Raw genomic sequence first — 18,848 nt, 5'->3', positions numbered from 1 at the left:
CACATTTCTAAATGTAACTCCTTCAACCTCTTCTGAAATGTTAGTTTAGCAAGTGTTCAGAGAGCAAAAACAACACAAATAGCATCATAAATATGGGACAAAAGCAGGCTGTGCTCATGATAACACACAGAGGCTTCCTCACTAGGGGATCCCCCATCGGAAAGTCCATAGTCCCAGTGTTCTTGGTTTAGGTTAGGAGGATAATGATAGGATGTGCTCCAGCCTTGAAAGTCATCTTCATGGAGTATTAGCCTCAAGAATAAATAATTCCTCTGAAAACAACTGAAGCGCAAGTAATACTTAACCTATGAAGAATAAAGAGAAACAAATTCGGTCATGAGATTGTGAAACTCAGAAAAGGAACAAGCCAGAGCAAGGGTGTGCCTGACGTCAGCTGCGATGGGAGGAAAGGCACCCACAGTGGTAGATGTCCGTCTGCGGAGCACACTGTAGTTGTGGTCTTCTCTGCATTCTGCTGTGACCATTCTAAGAAACAGACAAGGGGCTACTGAGCCCCCATCCGGAAAGGAGTGCTGCAGAACAGTTCTGAGTGCAGGTTCTGGAGCCAGACCACCTGGATCCAAACCCCAATCTCCTAATGAATAGCCATGGCACTTTGGGCAAATTACTTAATCTTCTTGCCTTGGTTTCCTCATCAGTAAAATGGGAATGATGTTAACAGTACCTACCTCAGAGGTGCTGTGGGATCAAGTGAGGTGGTCCCTGTGATGGGCCTGGCATTAGTAAGTGTTCGAAAAATGCCTTGTCTCCACCTACCAACATCCCATGCCAGTTCTAACAACTGATCATTAGATAGACTGTACAGCACAACACAAAAGCTCTACATTAGTGGTTTTCCCATCCTAAAGCAGAAAACAAGTATTCTGATATTTAAAACACTGCCTTTTCCTTAAACAAACAGATCTACCATATCTGAAGTCTGTGGGATTAGTAATAATGACAATAACTATTCCTTCTGGAAAATGCCTCTGCTCCAGGCTCTGTTCTAAGCACTTTATAGGCATAAATTCATTTAATCCTCACAATGGTTCTATGAGTTAGGAACTACTATCAATCTCATTACACTGATAAGGAAACTGAGGCCTAGGAATGTTAGTGACTGTCCCAAGGTTACACAGTAGGACGCTGCAGAGCTGGGACTCCAGTCTATGGAGTCTGGCATTGGGGCTCGCTTCTGTAATCCAGCAGCTGAAAATATGCCGTCCTGTACCCTTGCGACAGAGGCTTACTCCAAAAAAGTCTTCTCTTTTAAAGAATCTGAAAACTGGAAGGGATCTCAAAGTCCAGGATATAAGATATAAAATCAGGAGTATTCTCCTACCTCCTCTGGAAATAAGATTGCCACCAGCTGACAAAGCTGACTAGAGGCAGCTCAGGTAACAAGACTGCTGATTGAACTGATGCTCAAGGCTGGGTAGCACAATAAGATTGTGATGGAAAAGATGCTCTTACCTCAAGTGGCAAGGGCTCCTTGCTGTCATTGAAGTCATGATCAAAACCAATTCCAGTCAATACGTAGAAAGCTTTGGGATCCTGAATTATGTAATTTTCAAATGAAGGTACTGAAGGATAGCCTAGAACTACAGAGAGAAAAATCCAGTTAGTGAGTGGCTGGTGGGAAGGCAAATGCTGCCCAACTATCCTCTTTCTACCGAAGGAGATATGGTCTTGCCAGCTTCTCAACTGAAGGGTGGAAACCGTCATTCACTCAGTCCTTCATTCTGCAAACAAATGGGCGCATCTTGTGTAAGATGCCTGGGGCTGTGCTAGGCAGTGGGAACACAAAGTCAAATGATAACAGCCTCAGCCTCCGTGGCATTCTGAAAGCTCTTGTATTCGAGTTCTTCTTAGCTAGGTCGCACTTAGGGCTACAGTACATAGAGCACAATTCTTGTCCATGTTAGTGAGGAAATTATTGCTCCATTGCAGCCTTCTCTTCACGGTTATAACAACCAAAAGTGGAAACAAAATCATAAAGAAATATAGCTGCTCTGATGAGAGAAGTAATTTCTATAGTCAACTGCCCTCACATCTGACTGACAATTTAATACAGGATCCTCCTTGAAAAGAATTCTTTCTCAGAATGTTGAAGGTGTTACTACACCGTTTAGGATGCAGCGTTGCTGAGTGTAATGTGTGATTTCCTTGTAGGTAACCAGAAGCCAGTGAGACTTCTATTCCTTAATCTCTGGGTTCAGAAACATCACTAATACATGCCCAAGTTTGCTCTTTTTTGTTCCCCTGTTTGTAACTAGTGAACCCACCCAAGCTGGAAATGCTGGTGTTCAGAAATCTTTTCTATATTACTTTGTTTTCCTCCTCTCATTTTTCTCCTTTCTTCCTTCTAGAAATCCGAGTAGATGAGGTGGGACTTCCAGACCTGCCCTTCATGTCTAACCCACCTTTCATACTTTCCATTTCTTTGTCTCTTTGCTTTACATTCTCAGAGGCTTCCTTGACTTTATCTTCCCCATCACCAATAGAACCTCAAACATGTCCATTTTATTATTTCCATGAAAGTTATTTTGATAATCGTTTTTAATTTCCAAGTCCTCTTTCTGTTTCTTTCACTGTTTCCTTTTCACATGAGTCCAGTTTCATTTTGGAAATGAAACTGAAAATTTCAGTCTCTGAAAATACTAATGAGAATTTTTCATTAACTAGATTAAAAAAAAAAACAGGGCATGCACATGGTAAAACTTTGAATGATACTAAAGGTTAAAAGGTGAAGCATCATTCACCTACCATCAGCCCCCAATTCCTTTATCATGACACAATCTCTTTAAGCCACTTTCGTTTGTATGTTAAAAAAAAAAATCTATGACTTATGTTTTTGGCCATGATGGAGTAATGGAGATTGAATTTACCCTCTTACCACAAATAACCAGAAAACTGGACAGGAAAGAAAAGAATCAAGAATCAGACAATGGACAATACCTCGCACAGCATTATGATTCCTGAGAAAAGAGAAACAAACAAGGTAATCACTAAGATTGCCCTGGTTTTCTGTCTGGAGGCACATTTCAGACCATAGAATAGGGAGGGGAAACCCAAGTGGAACGCAGCTATGTGGCTGCATTGACAGAGATTAGAGTTTGAAGAGTCTGAAACGGCTAAGAGTTGCAGGGCAGAGTTCCCAAGAGAAGAAGCCTGTGCTTGGAAATCGCCCTAGAAATCTGCACAGAGGACCCCTTTAATGAATACTAAGATATACCCTGCCTGAGCAAACAGGAAAGTATGAGCTAAGCGGTGCCCAGAGCGCACATAAGACCAGGAGGCATTTGAGTTCTGACCAGCCAGTGTGGACAGTTCCTGGTGATCACTTGAGGCATTCAGAAGAGTCACACCTCAGTAAAGGGATAAATTATCTTTAAAGTAAAAGCTGTTCCACACCTTCCCCACAAAAAAGTTTAAAAGTCTTGATAGACTTTTTGATGAAACTGAACTTTAACTTTCTACCAGAACAAAACCCATTCTTTAAAGAAAAACAACCACTTGATCCATGAAAGTTGAGACTTGATCCAGTTCTCAAATTGTACGATCAAGACTTTGTTTTGTAGATAAGTTCATTTGTACCCTTTTTTTAGATTCCACATATAAGCGATATCATATATTTGTCTTTCTCTGTCTTTTTTAAAATTTATTTATTTATTTATTTATTTTTGGCTGCATTGGGTCTTCGTTGCCGCGCACGGGCTTTTCTCTAGTTGCGGTGAGCGGGGGCTACTCTTCCTTGCGGTGCGCGGGCTTCTCATTACGGTGGCTTCTCTTGTTGCGGAGCACGGACTCTAAGCTCGCGGGCTTCAGTAGTTGTGGCTTGAGGGCTCTAGAGCGCAGGCTCAGTAGTTGTGGCTCACAGGCTTTGTTGCTCCGTGGCATGTGGGATCTTCCCGGACCAGGGCTCGAACCCGTGTCCCCTGCATTGGCAGGTGGATTCTTAACCACAGCGTCACCCGGGAAGTCCCTCTCTGTCTGATTTACTTCACTCAGTATGATGGTGGGGGGGAGGGGTAAACTGGGAGATTGGGATTGACATATACACACTACTATATATAAAATAGATAACTAATAAGAACCTGCTGTATAGAACAGGGAAATCTACTCAATACTCTGTAATGGCCTATATGGGAAAAGAATCTAAAAAAGAGTGGATATATGTATATGTATAACTGATTCATTTTGCTGTACACCTGAAACTAACACAACATTGTAAATCAACTATACTTCAATAAAAATTAAAAAAAAAAAAGACTTTTCTTTCTCTCCCTCCGTATTACTTCTTTGATGTCCTAAGACAGTTGCTAGCAGTTCCTGGGACTAAGACTTCCCAGTTCAAGTTCTGAATTGAGTAACAAGGGCCCTGTCTCTTAACCTTTCTTCTATATTTTGTCATTTCATCTCTCTCTGTGTTGTATTCTGAAATTTTCCTTCAGATCTATCTTCCAATTCACCAGTTTTACCTTCAGCTGAGTTTTATATTTTGATCATTTTATTTTTCACTTCTGGAAGTTCTGTTTGGTTCTTTTTTTCCCCCTCACACCTGCTAGGTGACTCTTTATAGTGAAATGCTATCTACAAATACTTTCAGGTTGTCTTTTATTTCTTTAAATCTAGTAAACATAGTGATTTTATAATGTGAGGCTAATAATTCCATTATCTGAAATATTTCTGGTTCTGTTTTTGCCATCTATTGTTCATACTGATCTTCGTCCTTGTTGTCTTGTTTCCTGGTATGTGCTCATTGACCGTGATACATTTGTGGCCACCCTTCTTTGAGATACAGAATCACAGCGTGTTCCTCCAGAGGTTTACATTTGCATCTGGCAGTCGACATCTCACTCCATAGTTTGAGGGGTTTTCTTTGGACAACCAGCTGATGTGAATTTGAGTTACAAATCCCCGGGACGGGTGCACCTGCTGCTGTGCTCAGTTCGGAGGCAACTCTCCTCACAGCCCCTCAGGGGTGGGAATGAGATGTGTTTTCTTCTGGCTCAAGCTTACACTAAGAGTACAGGCATTTGGGATCCCAGCTCTATGGGGAGATGGTCTCCTGTGAGACGTCCCTCCTGAATGAGCCTTGACTTTTTCTTCTTTCCCTCTGTGCCTTACAAGGCTTGAAACTACATCTCAGTTTCCCCTCATATGATGCAGTTTTCATAAGAAGCAGTTTGAGGACTCCACTGACCTCTCTGGGTTCTTTCCTTCACCTCGATTTTTTTTTTAAGAAAAATATCTAAGAATATGGAAATATTTTAACAATACAGTAAATAAAAAGTAGGTTACAAAGAGTTCATACAAAAGGATCCTATTTTTATTAGAAAAAGGGCAGGAAGGGTGTATGTGAGGTTTTAAACAGCATTTGTATCTGGGTGAAAAGATTATGAGTAAATTTTCCTTTTATCCTATATATGGGTTTTTTTGTTGTTGTTGTTCTTTTGTTTCCTTAGCCTTATTTAGGTTTCTTTTTAAACACACACATATACATACACACATATTTGGTTAAATGGCACAAAATAGCATACATACAGGAAGGCATATGAAACACAAATGTTCAGTTTAATGAACAATTATAAAATTAACATCTAAGTAATTACCCCTTGGATCAAGAAATAAAATATTTTTACCCTATGTTGTTTGTCTTGATGGTTCCTTACTGTCTATTTAGTCCTTTAATACTTTTAAGAACATGTTTTAATATTTATCCAGCATCTGTTTTTCAAAAAGAGGGTTGATCCAAATAACCTAGTCTGCCATATTACCAGAAGCAGAAGAGCAATAATCTTTTTCCCAGAAATTCCCAGGAAAAAAATCTAAGTGTTTCTTTGAGTCTTACTGAGTTATGTGTCTTCCCTGGACGAATCCCTATAGCAAGGGGACTGCCAAGTGCAGACTGGTGTAGACAGAGGTTACATGACTCATCCTGAGCCCAGGGTGGAGTCATCATGGGCTCAGAGTGGGAGAGGGATCAGGCCTCCAGGGAGAAACAGGCTGTGCATATATCAAAAGGGTCGATAGATGCTGGGAAGAAAAAAACCCAGAAGTCTACCACAGTTTGGAAGGGATCGTCAAACTATTGTTTGTCCTTACTTCTAGGGTGGAGGATTTGCTTAGGGGAATGGCATGAAGAGGGGAGTTTAACTTTTATTATCTTTTTATATTGTTTGAAATTTTCAGTGCAAGGAATTCTTGTATTTATTGTAAATTTTAAGATGCTTTAAAAAATTTTTTTAATTCCAGAAAAATACATCCCTAACAGTTAACAAAGAATTCTGGGAAGTGGGATTAGGGATGGGAACTTTAACTTTTTACATTAAACACTGCATTGTGTCATGTATCATTCTGTAATAAGGAGAGAGGGAGGAAAAGAAGGCAGAAAACTGCTTGAGGACAAAAAGTGAGCAAGGAAGACGCCAGTGGAAATGGCAGGGAGGTAGAAATAGATGAAGATTACAGTATCACAGCATTCAAAGCAGTAGAGAATTCCAAAGAGATGGATGAAAGCAAAAGATGGATGAAAGCATCCCTGTCACAATGAGGACAAAGAAAAGAAGAGGGGAAAGAAAGCACTGGATTTGGCAAATAGCAAGGCATCTTTCCCTTCCTGATGTCTGCAAATTCCCCTTCCAATCACTCTTCCAGAGAATAACCAGAGAAACCTTTTTAAAACAAATTACATTGCAGCATAACCTGTCTTCTTAAAACCACTTCAATGGCTCCTTCTGCATGTAGAAGAAAACCCAAACACTCTAACAAGGCCTGCAAAGCTCTGAATTATGTGGCTCCTACAGACATTTCAAACCTCATCTAACTCTCTCAACTTACTTCAGCTTCCCTTGATGACTTTCAGATCCTCAAACACCTCAGGGCCTGGCTACTCGCTGTGTGCCTGCCTGGATAGCCCCTGACTCCTGAAACTCACCACCCTCCCATTTCCTATGGCTTGTTCTTTATCATCATGTTTTATCTAAATTATCACCTCACCACGGAGGAATTCTGGGGTTTTTTCTTTTAATTTCGTAATCTCATATTTATAAAAGGTAACTGAATTAGAATAGTATTTTAGAATACTAGGCAAACATAAAGCACAACTTTCAAAACAGAAGTTCCCACACATTTTACCACTGAGGTCCTTTAAAAGAATTGTCTCCATTGAGTGGCACTCAAAGCTGAGAGAGGAGAACTCTTTCTTTTCACGTTCTACCTTATATATTATTAGATACCTTATAAAAACATATATTACAATTATAGGAACTTTGAAAAATTACTCCATATTTTGAAAAATTTTATCTACCTAACTGCATTCATTCAATAAATATGTATTGAGTACCTACTGTGTGCCAGGCACAGTGTATGAACAAAACACACATAGTCTTCTGCCTTCACGGAGGTGGAACCTAACAGGGAAAGGCAGACAATGCACAGGAAGCAGTGAGTGGCAATGTAATTAAACATTTATCAAAATGCTATGAACATATTCAACAGGATTCTGTGAGAGAGAAAAAGGCAGAGATGGGAAACCTAAAACCTACATTTCTAAGTGCCATTTTAGCTGAAACCTGAGTGATAAGAAGGAGCAACCCACAGGAAGACGTGGGGGCAAAACATTTTGTCAGAAGGGAGGAAAGGCTCACAGATTCCGGGAATTGAAAGGTGGCAACACCACCAGTATGGGAGCACAAGGAAGAGAGGAAGCCGGCAAGACTGGGGAAGGGTCTAGTTGACTCCCAGTGCAACGGGAAGTCACTGAAGGGGCTGAAGCAGGAGACTGGCCAGATCCCACAGATCTTTTAAAGATCTTTTTAGCTCCACGTAGAGACTGGATAAGAATGGGACAAGAAGAGGAGGAAAGAGACCAGTTAAAAGGCTAATTCAGAAACTCTGAATGTTTTGTCTTTTATTAGTCAGAGACATATTATGACTGCAAACCAGGATTAATATGAGATAACCAGTGTCGCTACAGTGAGTTAAAAACAAATACTTAATATTTTAACTAGCCTTGAAGCCTTGTGACATAAATATACAAGTCTCTTGTGCGTTGTGTGAAATAGTAACTATACCTCGTGAACTGCTTTCCCCCAACTACCACCTTTGCAGACTCTTCAGAATTCGGAGACCCCAGATTTGGAATCAGTATTGTAAGGACTCACAGGACAAAACTTCAAACTATACTTTATAAAAATGCCCTCTCTATCCTTCCCGCATCTTTATGTCTAACCTTCAAACTCAATGCCAAAGGTTTTTTCCACACTTTCAGTGATACTCTTCAAAGTTTCACTTTTGGAAGGGATATAAACTAGTTGAAATCTATTTTTCAGAGGATATTGATTGAAGAATTCTGGCAGTGAAGTGATATCAGTTGCACAGTAGTCGACAGAAGGTCTATTTCTTGGCAAACTACCAAAACGAAGATACATTACAATTGCAGAAAATAGTAATGGCATCAAGATTTCAAGGACAGTTACCAGAGTCTTTCGTTTCTAAAATAAAAACAAAAGCCGTATGTTAATCCAAAATAGAACACAGCATTAAGTGGCTACGTGGCAAATGTTCTTCCATTAAGAACGTTTTCAATCAACTATGCTTCACTAAAATATATATTATATATATAAATAAAAGAATGCTTTCATTTCTTCCAGCCTCCCTGTACAACACATGACAAAGAAAAAAACAGAATGAGAATTAGCTAGAAACATCTCCTTTTATTTTTTCTATAACACCAATGGCTAGAAATCAGTAACAATGATGCTACCTTCAATAATTAGGGCTAACAGAATTATTGTGGAAACATGGCTCATTTGCAGAAAAGGGCCCCTTTACAAGTAAAGTCTTAATTTTTTCTTTACTCCATTATTAGAAACGAATTTAACTAAATCTTTCAGTTCCTCCCAAAGAGACTCACATTTTCCCTACAGATAACCATACCTACCTTTAAAACGAAATTCTTCCAGAGAAGAAGTTTTAAGTTCCTGAACATCGTCATTTTTCTAGCTGAAGAGGAGGGATCACCACTAGTTGGGAAACAAATGGGGGAAATATTATGCATAACATAAAAATGTTGAACTACTCTTTCATCCTTGAAAAGCTTTCTTCTCTTAGGCTTTCAGAACATCGTTCTGGACTACTTTTCCTCCTTCCTTTCTAGCAGTTCCTTCTCTTTTTTGCTGACTCCTCCTCCCTTCCCCACCCTCTAAATATTAAAGTGCTCCAGGGCTCCATCTGTGGACTCATCTCTTTTCCAGTGGCACTCACTCCGAAGGTGCTCTCACTCAGTATTTTGGGTTTAAATCCATCTACATGATGACTTTTAAATTTATATTTCCAGCCTTGACCTTGCCTTTAACTCTAGACCCAAATGCCCAATTGCCTGCTTGCCATCTCCACTTAACCTGTCAAAACGGGGCTACTCATATTTCTTCTAAAACAGATCATCCTACAGTCTTCCTCATCTCAATGAATGTCAGTTCCACTCTTTGAGTTACACAGGGTTACTGACTGTACTTACAAAATATACCCAGAATTCAATCTCTTTTCACCACCCCTTCTCTTATCACCCTGGTCCAACACCACCTCATCTCTTGCCTGGATTTCTGCAAGAGCCTCCTCAGTGGTATCAATGTGTCTGCTCCTGCCACCCTGTGATCCATTCTCCCTGCAGTAGCAAGAGTGATCCTGTTCAAGTCGGGTCACACCCACTCCTTTGCTCAAAACTCTCTAATGGCTTGCATTTCGCTCCAAGGAAGAGCCTAGCCTTTACGATGAGCTACAAAGCTCTAGGGGATACACCCCGTTACCTCGCTCATCTCTTCTCACTTCATTTCCTGGTCTACTTCCCCTCCTTCTCCCGCTCCTGTGTCACAGGCCTAGAACAGAGAAACCACAGTTCTGCCTCAAACCTTTGCACTTGCTATTTCCTCTGCCCAGCACACACTTCCCTCATGTGTTGACATGGCTAGCTCTCCTACTTCTTTCAGATCTTTATTTAAAAGTCAGTTTCTCAATGAGGCCTTTCCTGATCATCCTATATAAAATTTCAAAAACACTAAACATTTTGTATCAGTCTTCCCTGTTATTTTTGCTTCTTAGCACTTTTAAACTATTTAACGTTGTATTTATTTAACTTATTTATCTGATTTAATATGATTTCTCTACTAGAATTCACATGCTCCATGAAGGCAGGGAATTTTTTTGTCTTTTCTTTTTTTTCTTCACCATTGAATCCCCATACACAAGAGTAGGGCCAGCATGTGGTAGTCATTCAGCAATATTGAATGAATAAATAAATTAATTAAAGGGTAGGCAATTTTTGTAGGCATGTGGTTGGAACAGACATGATTGTGAGGAAAGAAAAACACTTTGGATAGCACCAAGTTCCTTCCCTTTTCAGTCTTTGTTTCCCAAGTGTAACATATGCTTTAATTTTTAGATACTACCACAATGAGCTTTTCTTTTTCAGAAAAACATTTTTCCATTGAGGAAATATGCATATTTTTCCTCCAGTTAAAGTATCTCTGACGTTGTGCATTAGAAATTAAAGAAACTGGGACTTCCCTGGAAGTCCAGTGGTTATGATTCCATGCTCCCAATGCAGGGGGCATGGGTTCGATCCCTGGTTGTGGAACTAAGATCCCGCATGCCGCACCACGCAGCCAAAAAAAAAAAAAAAAGGAAAGAAATTAAAGAAACAGCATTATGAATAGTACATGAAATACCACTGAATTGTACAATTTAAAATGGCTAATTATGTGTTATGTGAATTTCCCCTCGATGAACAAAAGTAGTGAATGTAGTGATGCACTTATTTAGTCAGCTATTGCTGCCATAAACTTATAGGGCAAACACCACACCAGAACTCAGTGGCCTACAACAACAGGCATTTATTTCCTGCTTATGGGTCTGCTGGAAAGTTATGGCTGTACTGGCCTCCTGGGATTGGCTGGACTTATCTTCAGGCCTGTCATGGGCTGAATTGTGCCCCCCCCCACCAAATTCACATGTTGAAGTCCTAACCCCCAGTACCTCAAATGTGACTGCATTTGGAGTTAGGGCCTTTAAAGAGGTGATTCAGTTTAAATGAGGTCGTTAGGGTGGGCCCTAATCCAATCTGACTGGTGTTCTTAGAAGAGGAGGAAATCTGGACGCACAAAGAGGAGCCAGGGATGCATGGGCACAGAGGAAAGACCATGTGAGGACATAGCAAGAAGACAGCCACCTGCAAGTCGAAGAGAAAAGTCTCAGAAGAACGCAAACCTGCTGACACCTAGATCTTAGACTTCCAGGTTCCAGAACTGTGAGAAAATAAATTTCTGTTCTTTAAGTCACCTAATCTGTGGTATTTTGTTATAGCAGCCCTAGCAAACTAATACAGATTTGCTCTATGTGTCTCCTCAGACCAGCTACCAGCTGGAGCATGTTGTTCTAATAGCAAGAGGCCAAGCCAAACCACACAGATACGCTGAAAGCTTCTGCTCATACAACACTTGCTAAGCATTCCACTGGCCAGAGCAAACCCCACAGCCAAGCCCAGTATTAGCACAACAGGGAAAGAAACTCTGACTACTCTAGTGGGGGGCACTGCAGCATCACATGGTAAAGGGCACAGATGTAAAATTTCATACAAGGAAAGAGTGAAGAACTAGGAACAATATCCACCTACCAAAACATTCAGCATTTAATTCTTTAAAAGTCGGCGTTAGAATTTGCCAACCCTAACCCTCACCATGTAGATGAGGAAGTATTTTGGCTCATTACTGGCGCAACACAAATAAAAAGTAACAGCCAGGGACAATGAGAATACATGGTTTTCTCCAACCACATTTACAGTTCAATGGACAGGAAAAAAATAAGAGCAGGTGGAGGTTTTCATATCTTTTAAAAATTTGTGATAATACAGGTAGACTGTTTCTTTTAAGGGAACGTTTATTGGGCTTCCCTGGTGGCACAGTGGTTAAGAATCCACCTGTCAATGCAGGGGACACGGGTTCGAGCCCTGGTCCAGGAAGATCCCACATGCCACGGAGCAACTAAGCCTGTGTGCCACAACTACTGAAGCCCGCACACCTAGAGCCCATGCTCCGCAACAAAGAGAAGCCACTGCAATGAGAAGCCCGCACACTGCCACGAAGAGTAGCCCCCGCTCACCGCAACTAGAGAAAGCCCGCACACAGCAACGAAGACCCAACACAGCCATAAATAAATTAATTAATTTAAAAAAAAAAGTTTATTTAGATTCTTGTAATGTACAATAACTGGCAATTATGCACTAAAGCAATTATGTTTTGAAGGCACTGTGTCTGGGCAAAATGATAGCATAAAAAGATCAGTAATGGAGCTCATTTTCATGTAACCCAGCAGTGGAAAATAAGCCTAGTAAGGGAAAATAATATATACAAAGGAAAACATTATAGCACAAGTAAAGTGAGAATCAAAAGAGATGCACTTAAGGATAAGCAAACTTAAGGACAAATGAAACAGAATAAAAGTCTAGTAAGACCTCACAGGTATATGGTCACTTGATTTATAACAAAGCTGACACTGCAGAACACAGGGAAACAGTCTTTTCAACAAATGTCTCAGAGTCAACTGGCTGTCCACATGGAAAACAATGTATATTGACTCCTGCCTCCACCGCACACAAAATAGCAACTTCAGGGGAAATACAGATCGAAATGTGAAAGGTAAAACAATGAAGCTTTTAAGAAAAAAAATAGAACATATTCATGACCTTGAAGTAGGTAAAGATTTCTTAAACATGACTGCAAACCACTAAATATAAAGAAAAAATGCTAAAAGGAATTATATCAAAATTAAGAATCTTTGTTCCATGAAAGACATCTACAACATCTATAATACGTACATCTGACAAACAACTGGTATATAGAATATTTAAAGAGCTCCTATAAGTCACTAAGAAAAAGACAGACATCCCAGTAGAAAAATAGGCAAGAGATTTGAACAGATGACTTCCAAAAGAGAATACCAAATGGCTAATAAACATGAAAAAGTGTTCAACATATCTGGTCATCAGGGAACTGCATTTTAAAACCAAGAGCTGACACTGAGATGGAGATTTCTGCACAGGAAGTTTACTGGAGAGCACTCTCAAAATCAGTGCTTTGGAGAGTAAAGGAAGCAGGCCTGGGCAGAGAGAAGCCAGGCTGCAATGCAGTCAGAATAAAGGCCTCAGTCATTTCTGCAGGATCACAACATCACAACCAAACACAAACTATGATGAATTATCAGCCTCAAGCTCAATTATGAGGACAGGATTCAAACAGGTCCCAGATAAGTAGAAAGGGGATTAAGGAAAGACCATTTATGTATATTTGGGAAAACAGATGACTGAGATAGAAAAAGAAAAAATGGGCTTAAAATAAGCAACACAGCAACTATTCAGAATTTCTACAAGAACATATTACTACCCCTTTGACCCACCAATCCCACTTCTAGGAATCTCCTCTACAGACATACTTGCACAAGTATGAAATGACATATGTACAAGGTTATTCATTGCAGCAGTGTTCATAACAGCAAAGAATTGTAAACAGCCCAGTATCCATCAATAGGTGATTAGTTATAAAAACTATTATTTATCTAAACAATGAAGTAATGTGCGATCTTTCAAAAAAAGGAAGAGCTCTATGTACTAGCAGAAATCTGGGATCTGCAAGATATATGTGAGAAAATATATTTTCTTATTTATAATAAATGTGAGAAAATATATGAGAAAAAGAATAGAGACAAAAGAAATAGAGACAAGATTATAGATAGAAAAGATAAAAAAATATGCAAGATGCAGATAATTAATATTCCTGAAATAGAGAATGGTGTGTTGGTCTTCTTGGGCTGCCATAACAAATACCATAGACTCGATGGCTTAAACAACAGAAATTTATTTTCTTACAGTTCTGGGGGCTAGAAGACTGAGATCAGGGTGTCAGCATAGTCAGGTCCCAGTGAGAGCTTACTTCTTGGCTTACAGATGGCCACCTTCTCACCGTGTCCTCCCATGATGGAGAGAGACTTCCCTCTCTTTTCCTCTTCTTATAGGACCAGTCCTATCAGATTAGGGCCCTACTCTTATGGCCTCATTTAACCTCAATTACCTAAAAACTCTATCTCCAGATGAGTCACATTGGGAGTTCGGGCTTCAACATATGAATTTTAGGGGAATACAATTCAATCCATAGCAAATGGCATAATTAGAACAGAAATATATATATATTTAAATACGTGTGTATTAGGAGAAAACGTGTCAAATGAAGGAATAGCTAAATCAGAAAAAAAAGTGTTTTAAAGATCCTCATGTTCCAATAAAAACCTAAATAGAACTGTAAAAATAGAGACCATCCTGGTGAATCACTGAACTTCAAGGATAAAGAAATATTCCTACAAGCATCCAGGCAAAAAAACCCCACAAAATACCAACTCAAATCACTGACCAGAAGGGAGAAAATCAGTCCACCCTCTCTCAGTCCTCTCCCCAGACACTGTCAGCAGACAGTACAGGAATATCCTCAGAGGATGGAGGCAAAAGAGTACAATTCTAAGATGTTATAATCAGCTAAGTTAACAGGCAGACATTTTCAAGCACGCAAACATCGATGGACCCATAAACACCCTTGAAAAAAATTGAGGATGAAATGCAATCAGTGCTCAAATGATTCCAAATAACTCAGAAATGGGGCAGCTTTCACAAGAAAGTACTTGTAGTGGGCACTGAATTTAATGCGCATCTCAAACTTGAAGTGTCCACAAAGGTACTCTTGATTTTATTCTCTCTGCCTTTTCTACTATCCAGCTCAGTAAATGGTAAGTCTATACCAGTTGCTTAAGCCAAAAATTTAGGTTTTAACCTTAATCTCTTTCCCTCACCTCTCATATCGAATCCATCAGTAAGTCCTGATGATTCTGTCTCTGAAAGATATCTCAATGCCATCCACTTCTTTTCTTGTTTCAGTTACAAGTATCAGAAGTCCAATTCAACCTAGCTTAAGCACCCGCCCCCCCCCCCAAAAGGATTCATTACTCACATAACTGCAAGTCCAAAGTGGAATAAACTACAGAACACAGCTAAATCCAAGTATTCAAATAATATAATCAAAGTTTGTCTCTCTCTCTCCATTCTACTTTCCTCTGTGTATCTTCTTGTCAGGCAGTCCCTAAATACATGGTGGGGTGGGGGGAGGAGATGGCCCCCAGGAGCTCTAGGCTTATATCAAAATCCCAGAGAGAAGAGTGTCTCCTTCCTGGTAGTTCCTAGGAGGACTCTTATTGGGTTAGCTTGGGTCCCAGCAGAGTGGCAGGTGTAAGGAGGGTATGGAAAATGGGGGAGAAGAGGTCAGCACCTCCTGAACTATATGGAATAGTTACCCCCCACACACATACACACACACAAAGAAGGTTTCTATTACCAGCAGAAATGGGGCGGGGTGCACAAAGCATACCTCCTTTGCTCTCCAGAAAACAGAAATCCTTCCTACATACAAAATTTCCAAACTTCTCAGCCTAATATAATAAACCATCTATGTGCAACATAAAACACACTTGCTCCCTCTTCAAAAGAAGATCTGCTATGTTTTGTGCAGTTTCTGTATCCAAGATCAAGGCTAGGCTGTCTGGGCAATGTGCATTTCTCTGGTCCTGGTCTACATGTGACTCCCTGGGCTATGGCAGTTTGGGCTAAAAGATGAGAATATGACTACCCAAGTCATCCAACATACACTGAAAGAGGGAAAACTGGTTGTATTTGCCATCCTTCATGGCCTTTCACAGGTAGGGAATAGGAGGCAATTTCCCTTCTGAGCAGCTGCAGAACCTTAGTAGCCCACTTCTTACTGGTGTGATTTTGAGAAACACCTAGAGACTAACTTAGGGGTTGAACAATTACAGAATTTTGCTTATTAAACATTCCCCCCGGGCTTCCCTGGTGGCGCAGTGGTTGAGAATCTGCCTGCCAATGCAGGGGACACGGGTTCGTGCCCTGGTCTGGGAAGATCCCACATGCCGCGGAGCAACTGGGCCCGTGAGCCGCAATTACTGAGCCTGCACGTCTGGAGCCTGTGCTCCGCAACAAGAGAGGTCACGATAGTGAGAGGCCCGCGCACCGCGATGAAGAGTGGCCCCCGCTTGCCACAACTAGAGAAAGCCCTCACACAGAAACGAAGACCCAACACAGCCATAAATAAAAATAAAAAATTTAAAAAAAGCTAAGTTTAAAAAAAAAAAAAAAAAAAATTCCCCCCATGCCCCAGAAATAAAACTCCAGTAAAATATCAGTCAGTTGCCAGTCAATTTACATTATGTTGGCTCCTTAAGCTAGGAACTAAAACCAGATACTCTGTCCAACCACAGGACTTGAGTTTGGATGGCAGCCATGAAGTTCTGTCTCTTTCCACAGATAAGGTCTCTCAGGTTCTCAGTTTACTACTTCTAGAAGACTTGATCCCTGACTCCAAAAGGACTGAGATATTGATGTGGTTCACTGAAATTAGTTTAGTGGAGTTCTTGTTGAAAATACTTTCTAAATGAAAATTCATCATTGCTGGTGTAATTCTGACTTAAAGTATGCATTCAAATCATCCTTGGGGTCAAAATGTCCACCATATGAAAAAATGGTCAATATAAGTGGGTCAGAAAAGTTTATACACATCCATGGACTATTCATGAAAACAGAGTTGTGTCAACCATAAAGAAAATGTCAGATTCTAAAAAGCTGAATAATGCTGACCATATTCCTAGATCAAAATGTACTGAAAGTAAATATTAATAAAATAAAAGCACTAAGCATAGGAAAAACAAACAAACAAAAAAACAAAAAAAACAAAAAAAAACACTGCAAACCTTTGAAAATTAAAAACTCTCTTCTAAACCACAAAACACTATATAGACCAAGAAAATGAGAGGCTATAGGCCATAGACTGGCAGAAAACATTTACAAAAGACATATGTCATAAAGGATTGTTATCCAAAATATAAAAAGAACTCATATAACTCAACAGTAAGAAAATGAACAATCAGATTTAAAAAATGAAAAAAAATTTAATGAGCAAAAGACCTGAACTAAGGAAATGACAAATAAGTACATGAAAAGAGGCTCAACATCATTCATCATAGTGAATTGCAAATTAAAACAACAATGAGATACCACTACACACCTATTAGAATGGCCAAAATCCAAAATACTGACAATATCAAATGCTGGCTAGGACATGGAACAACAGGAAGTCTCATTCGTTAATGGTAGGAATGCAAAATGGAACAGCCACTTTGAAAGACAGTTTTGCAGTTTCCTACAAAAGTACACATATTCTTACCATACAATTCAGCAAATGTGCTCCTTGGCATTTACCCAAATGAGATGAAAAACTATGTCCATACAAAAATCTGCACACAGATGTTTATAGCAATTTTACTCACAATTGCCCAAACTTGGAAACAACCAAGATGTCCTTCAGTAGGTGAATGGAAAACAACCTGTGATACACAGACAATGAAATATTATTCAGCGCTAAAAAGAAATGAACTATCAACCATGAAAGACATGGAGAAAACTTAAATGCATATTACTAAGTGAGAGAAACCAATCTGAAAAGCCTACACACTGTACGATTTCAATGATATGACATTCTGGAAAAGGCAAAACTATGGAGACAGTGAAAGGATCAGTGGTTGCCTGGGTTTGTTGGGGAGGGAGGGATGAATTGGTGACCCACAGAGGATTTTTAGGGCAGTGAAATTATTGTGTATGATACTATAATGGTGGATACATGTCATTATACATTTGTCAAGACCCATAGAATGTACAACACCAAGAGTGAACCCTACCGTAAACTATGGACTTTGGGGAATAATGATGTTGATAAAGGAGGAGGCTGTGTCTGTAAGGGGACAAGGAGTATATGGAAAATCTCTGTACCTTCCTCTAAATCTTGCTGTGAACCTAAAACTGCTCTAAAAAATAAACTCTATTTAAAAAACTATACTGATGCAAAATTGTATCAACAGGAAAATTCATAATCCTAAACCCCTTCACTATTAAATTAGAAAATTTTAAAAGTCATACAAATTAAATTAAAAATCAATTAATTGGGAATGTGTGTAATTTTTTATTACACAGACCATAACTGGTTAAACTGATTCAAGGAAATAGGTCTGTGCAGTTACACAGCTGCAAGAGCTTCTTATAGGTCATTAACATCTTTATCACCCACTGTTAGGGATACTAAGGATGTGTATGATGCTTTAGCTTAATGAAAGTGTTGTTGATGAGAGGAAAGAAAGGCAGTCCTTCTTAAACAAAATATAGATGTAATCAAATGTTCAGTTTATGTAGTTATAACTTGAAAGGTATTTTTAAGATATGATAGTTGAGATTCTGGCAAGAAGAGGATCACTGTTATAGTACGCATGACTATAGTCTGTAACAACCCTTTCCAATTGAAAGAATTGTTTATGTAATGTGTTTTCTTAATTCTAAATTTCTTAGAAACACAAGATATTGTTTCATAGCAGAGAGTTTAAATTTAAAAAGAGAAAAGAAGGATTGATGGTTGGGAAATAAAACCCCTAAAATAAATAATCCACTAGCACACCAAGTCAACACAAAAAGGGAGCCAACATATTAATTAAGAATAAAAAAGGGAGTTAATTTAATTGAGAATAAAAAAGAGAGTTAAGATTTATCCTTCTAAACTATTCCAACTGACATATTAATTAAGAATAAAAAAGGGAGTTAAGATTTATCCTTCTAAACTATTCCAAAAAGTTGCAAAGGAAGGAATGCTTCCAAACTCATTCTATGAGGCCAGCATCACCCTGATAACAAAACC

The 18,848-nt window shown here is 39.4% G+C and overlaps 1 protein-coding gene across 1 annotated transcript in view; it reads right to left on the bottom strand.

Moving 5' to 3' along the window:
* Positions 1-9,001, bottom strand: part of LOC133104195 (ATP-binding cassette sub-family A member 17-like) — a 93,091-nt gene extending 84,090 nt beyond the window's left edge. Inside the window, 4 exon segments of the mRNA XM_061209846.1 lie at positions 143-305; positions 1,474-1,601; positions 8,237-8,498; positions 8,948-9,001. Coding sequence (XP_061065829.1) covers positions 143-305; positions 1,474-1,601; positions 8,237-8,498; positions 8,948-9,001 — 607 coding nt within the window.
* Positions 9,002-18,848: the final 9,847 nt, after the last annotated feature.

This window comes from Eubalaena glacialis, chromosome 13 (assembly GCF_028564815.1).
Source record: "Eubalaena glacialis isolate mEubGla1 chromosome 13, mEubGla1.1.hap2.+ XY, whole genome shotgun sequence".
Classification (NCBI taxonomy): Eukaryota; Metazoa; Chordata; class Mammalia; order Artiodactyla; family Balaenidae; genus Eubalaena; species Eubalaena glacialis.
This window is presented reverse-complemented; position numbering and strand designations above follow the sequence as displayed.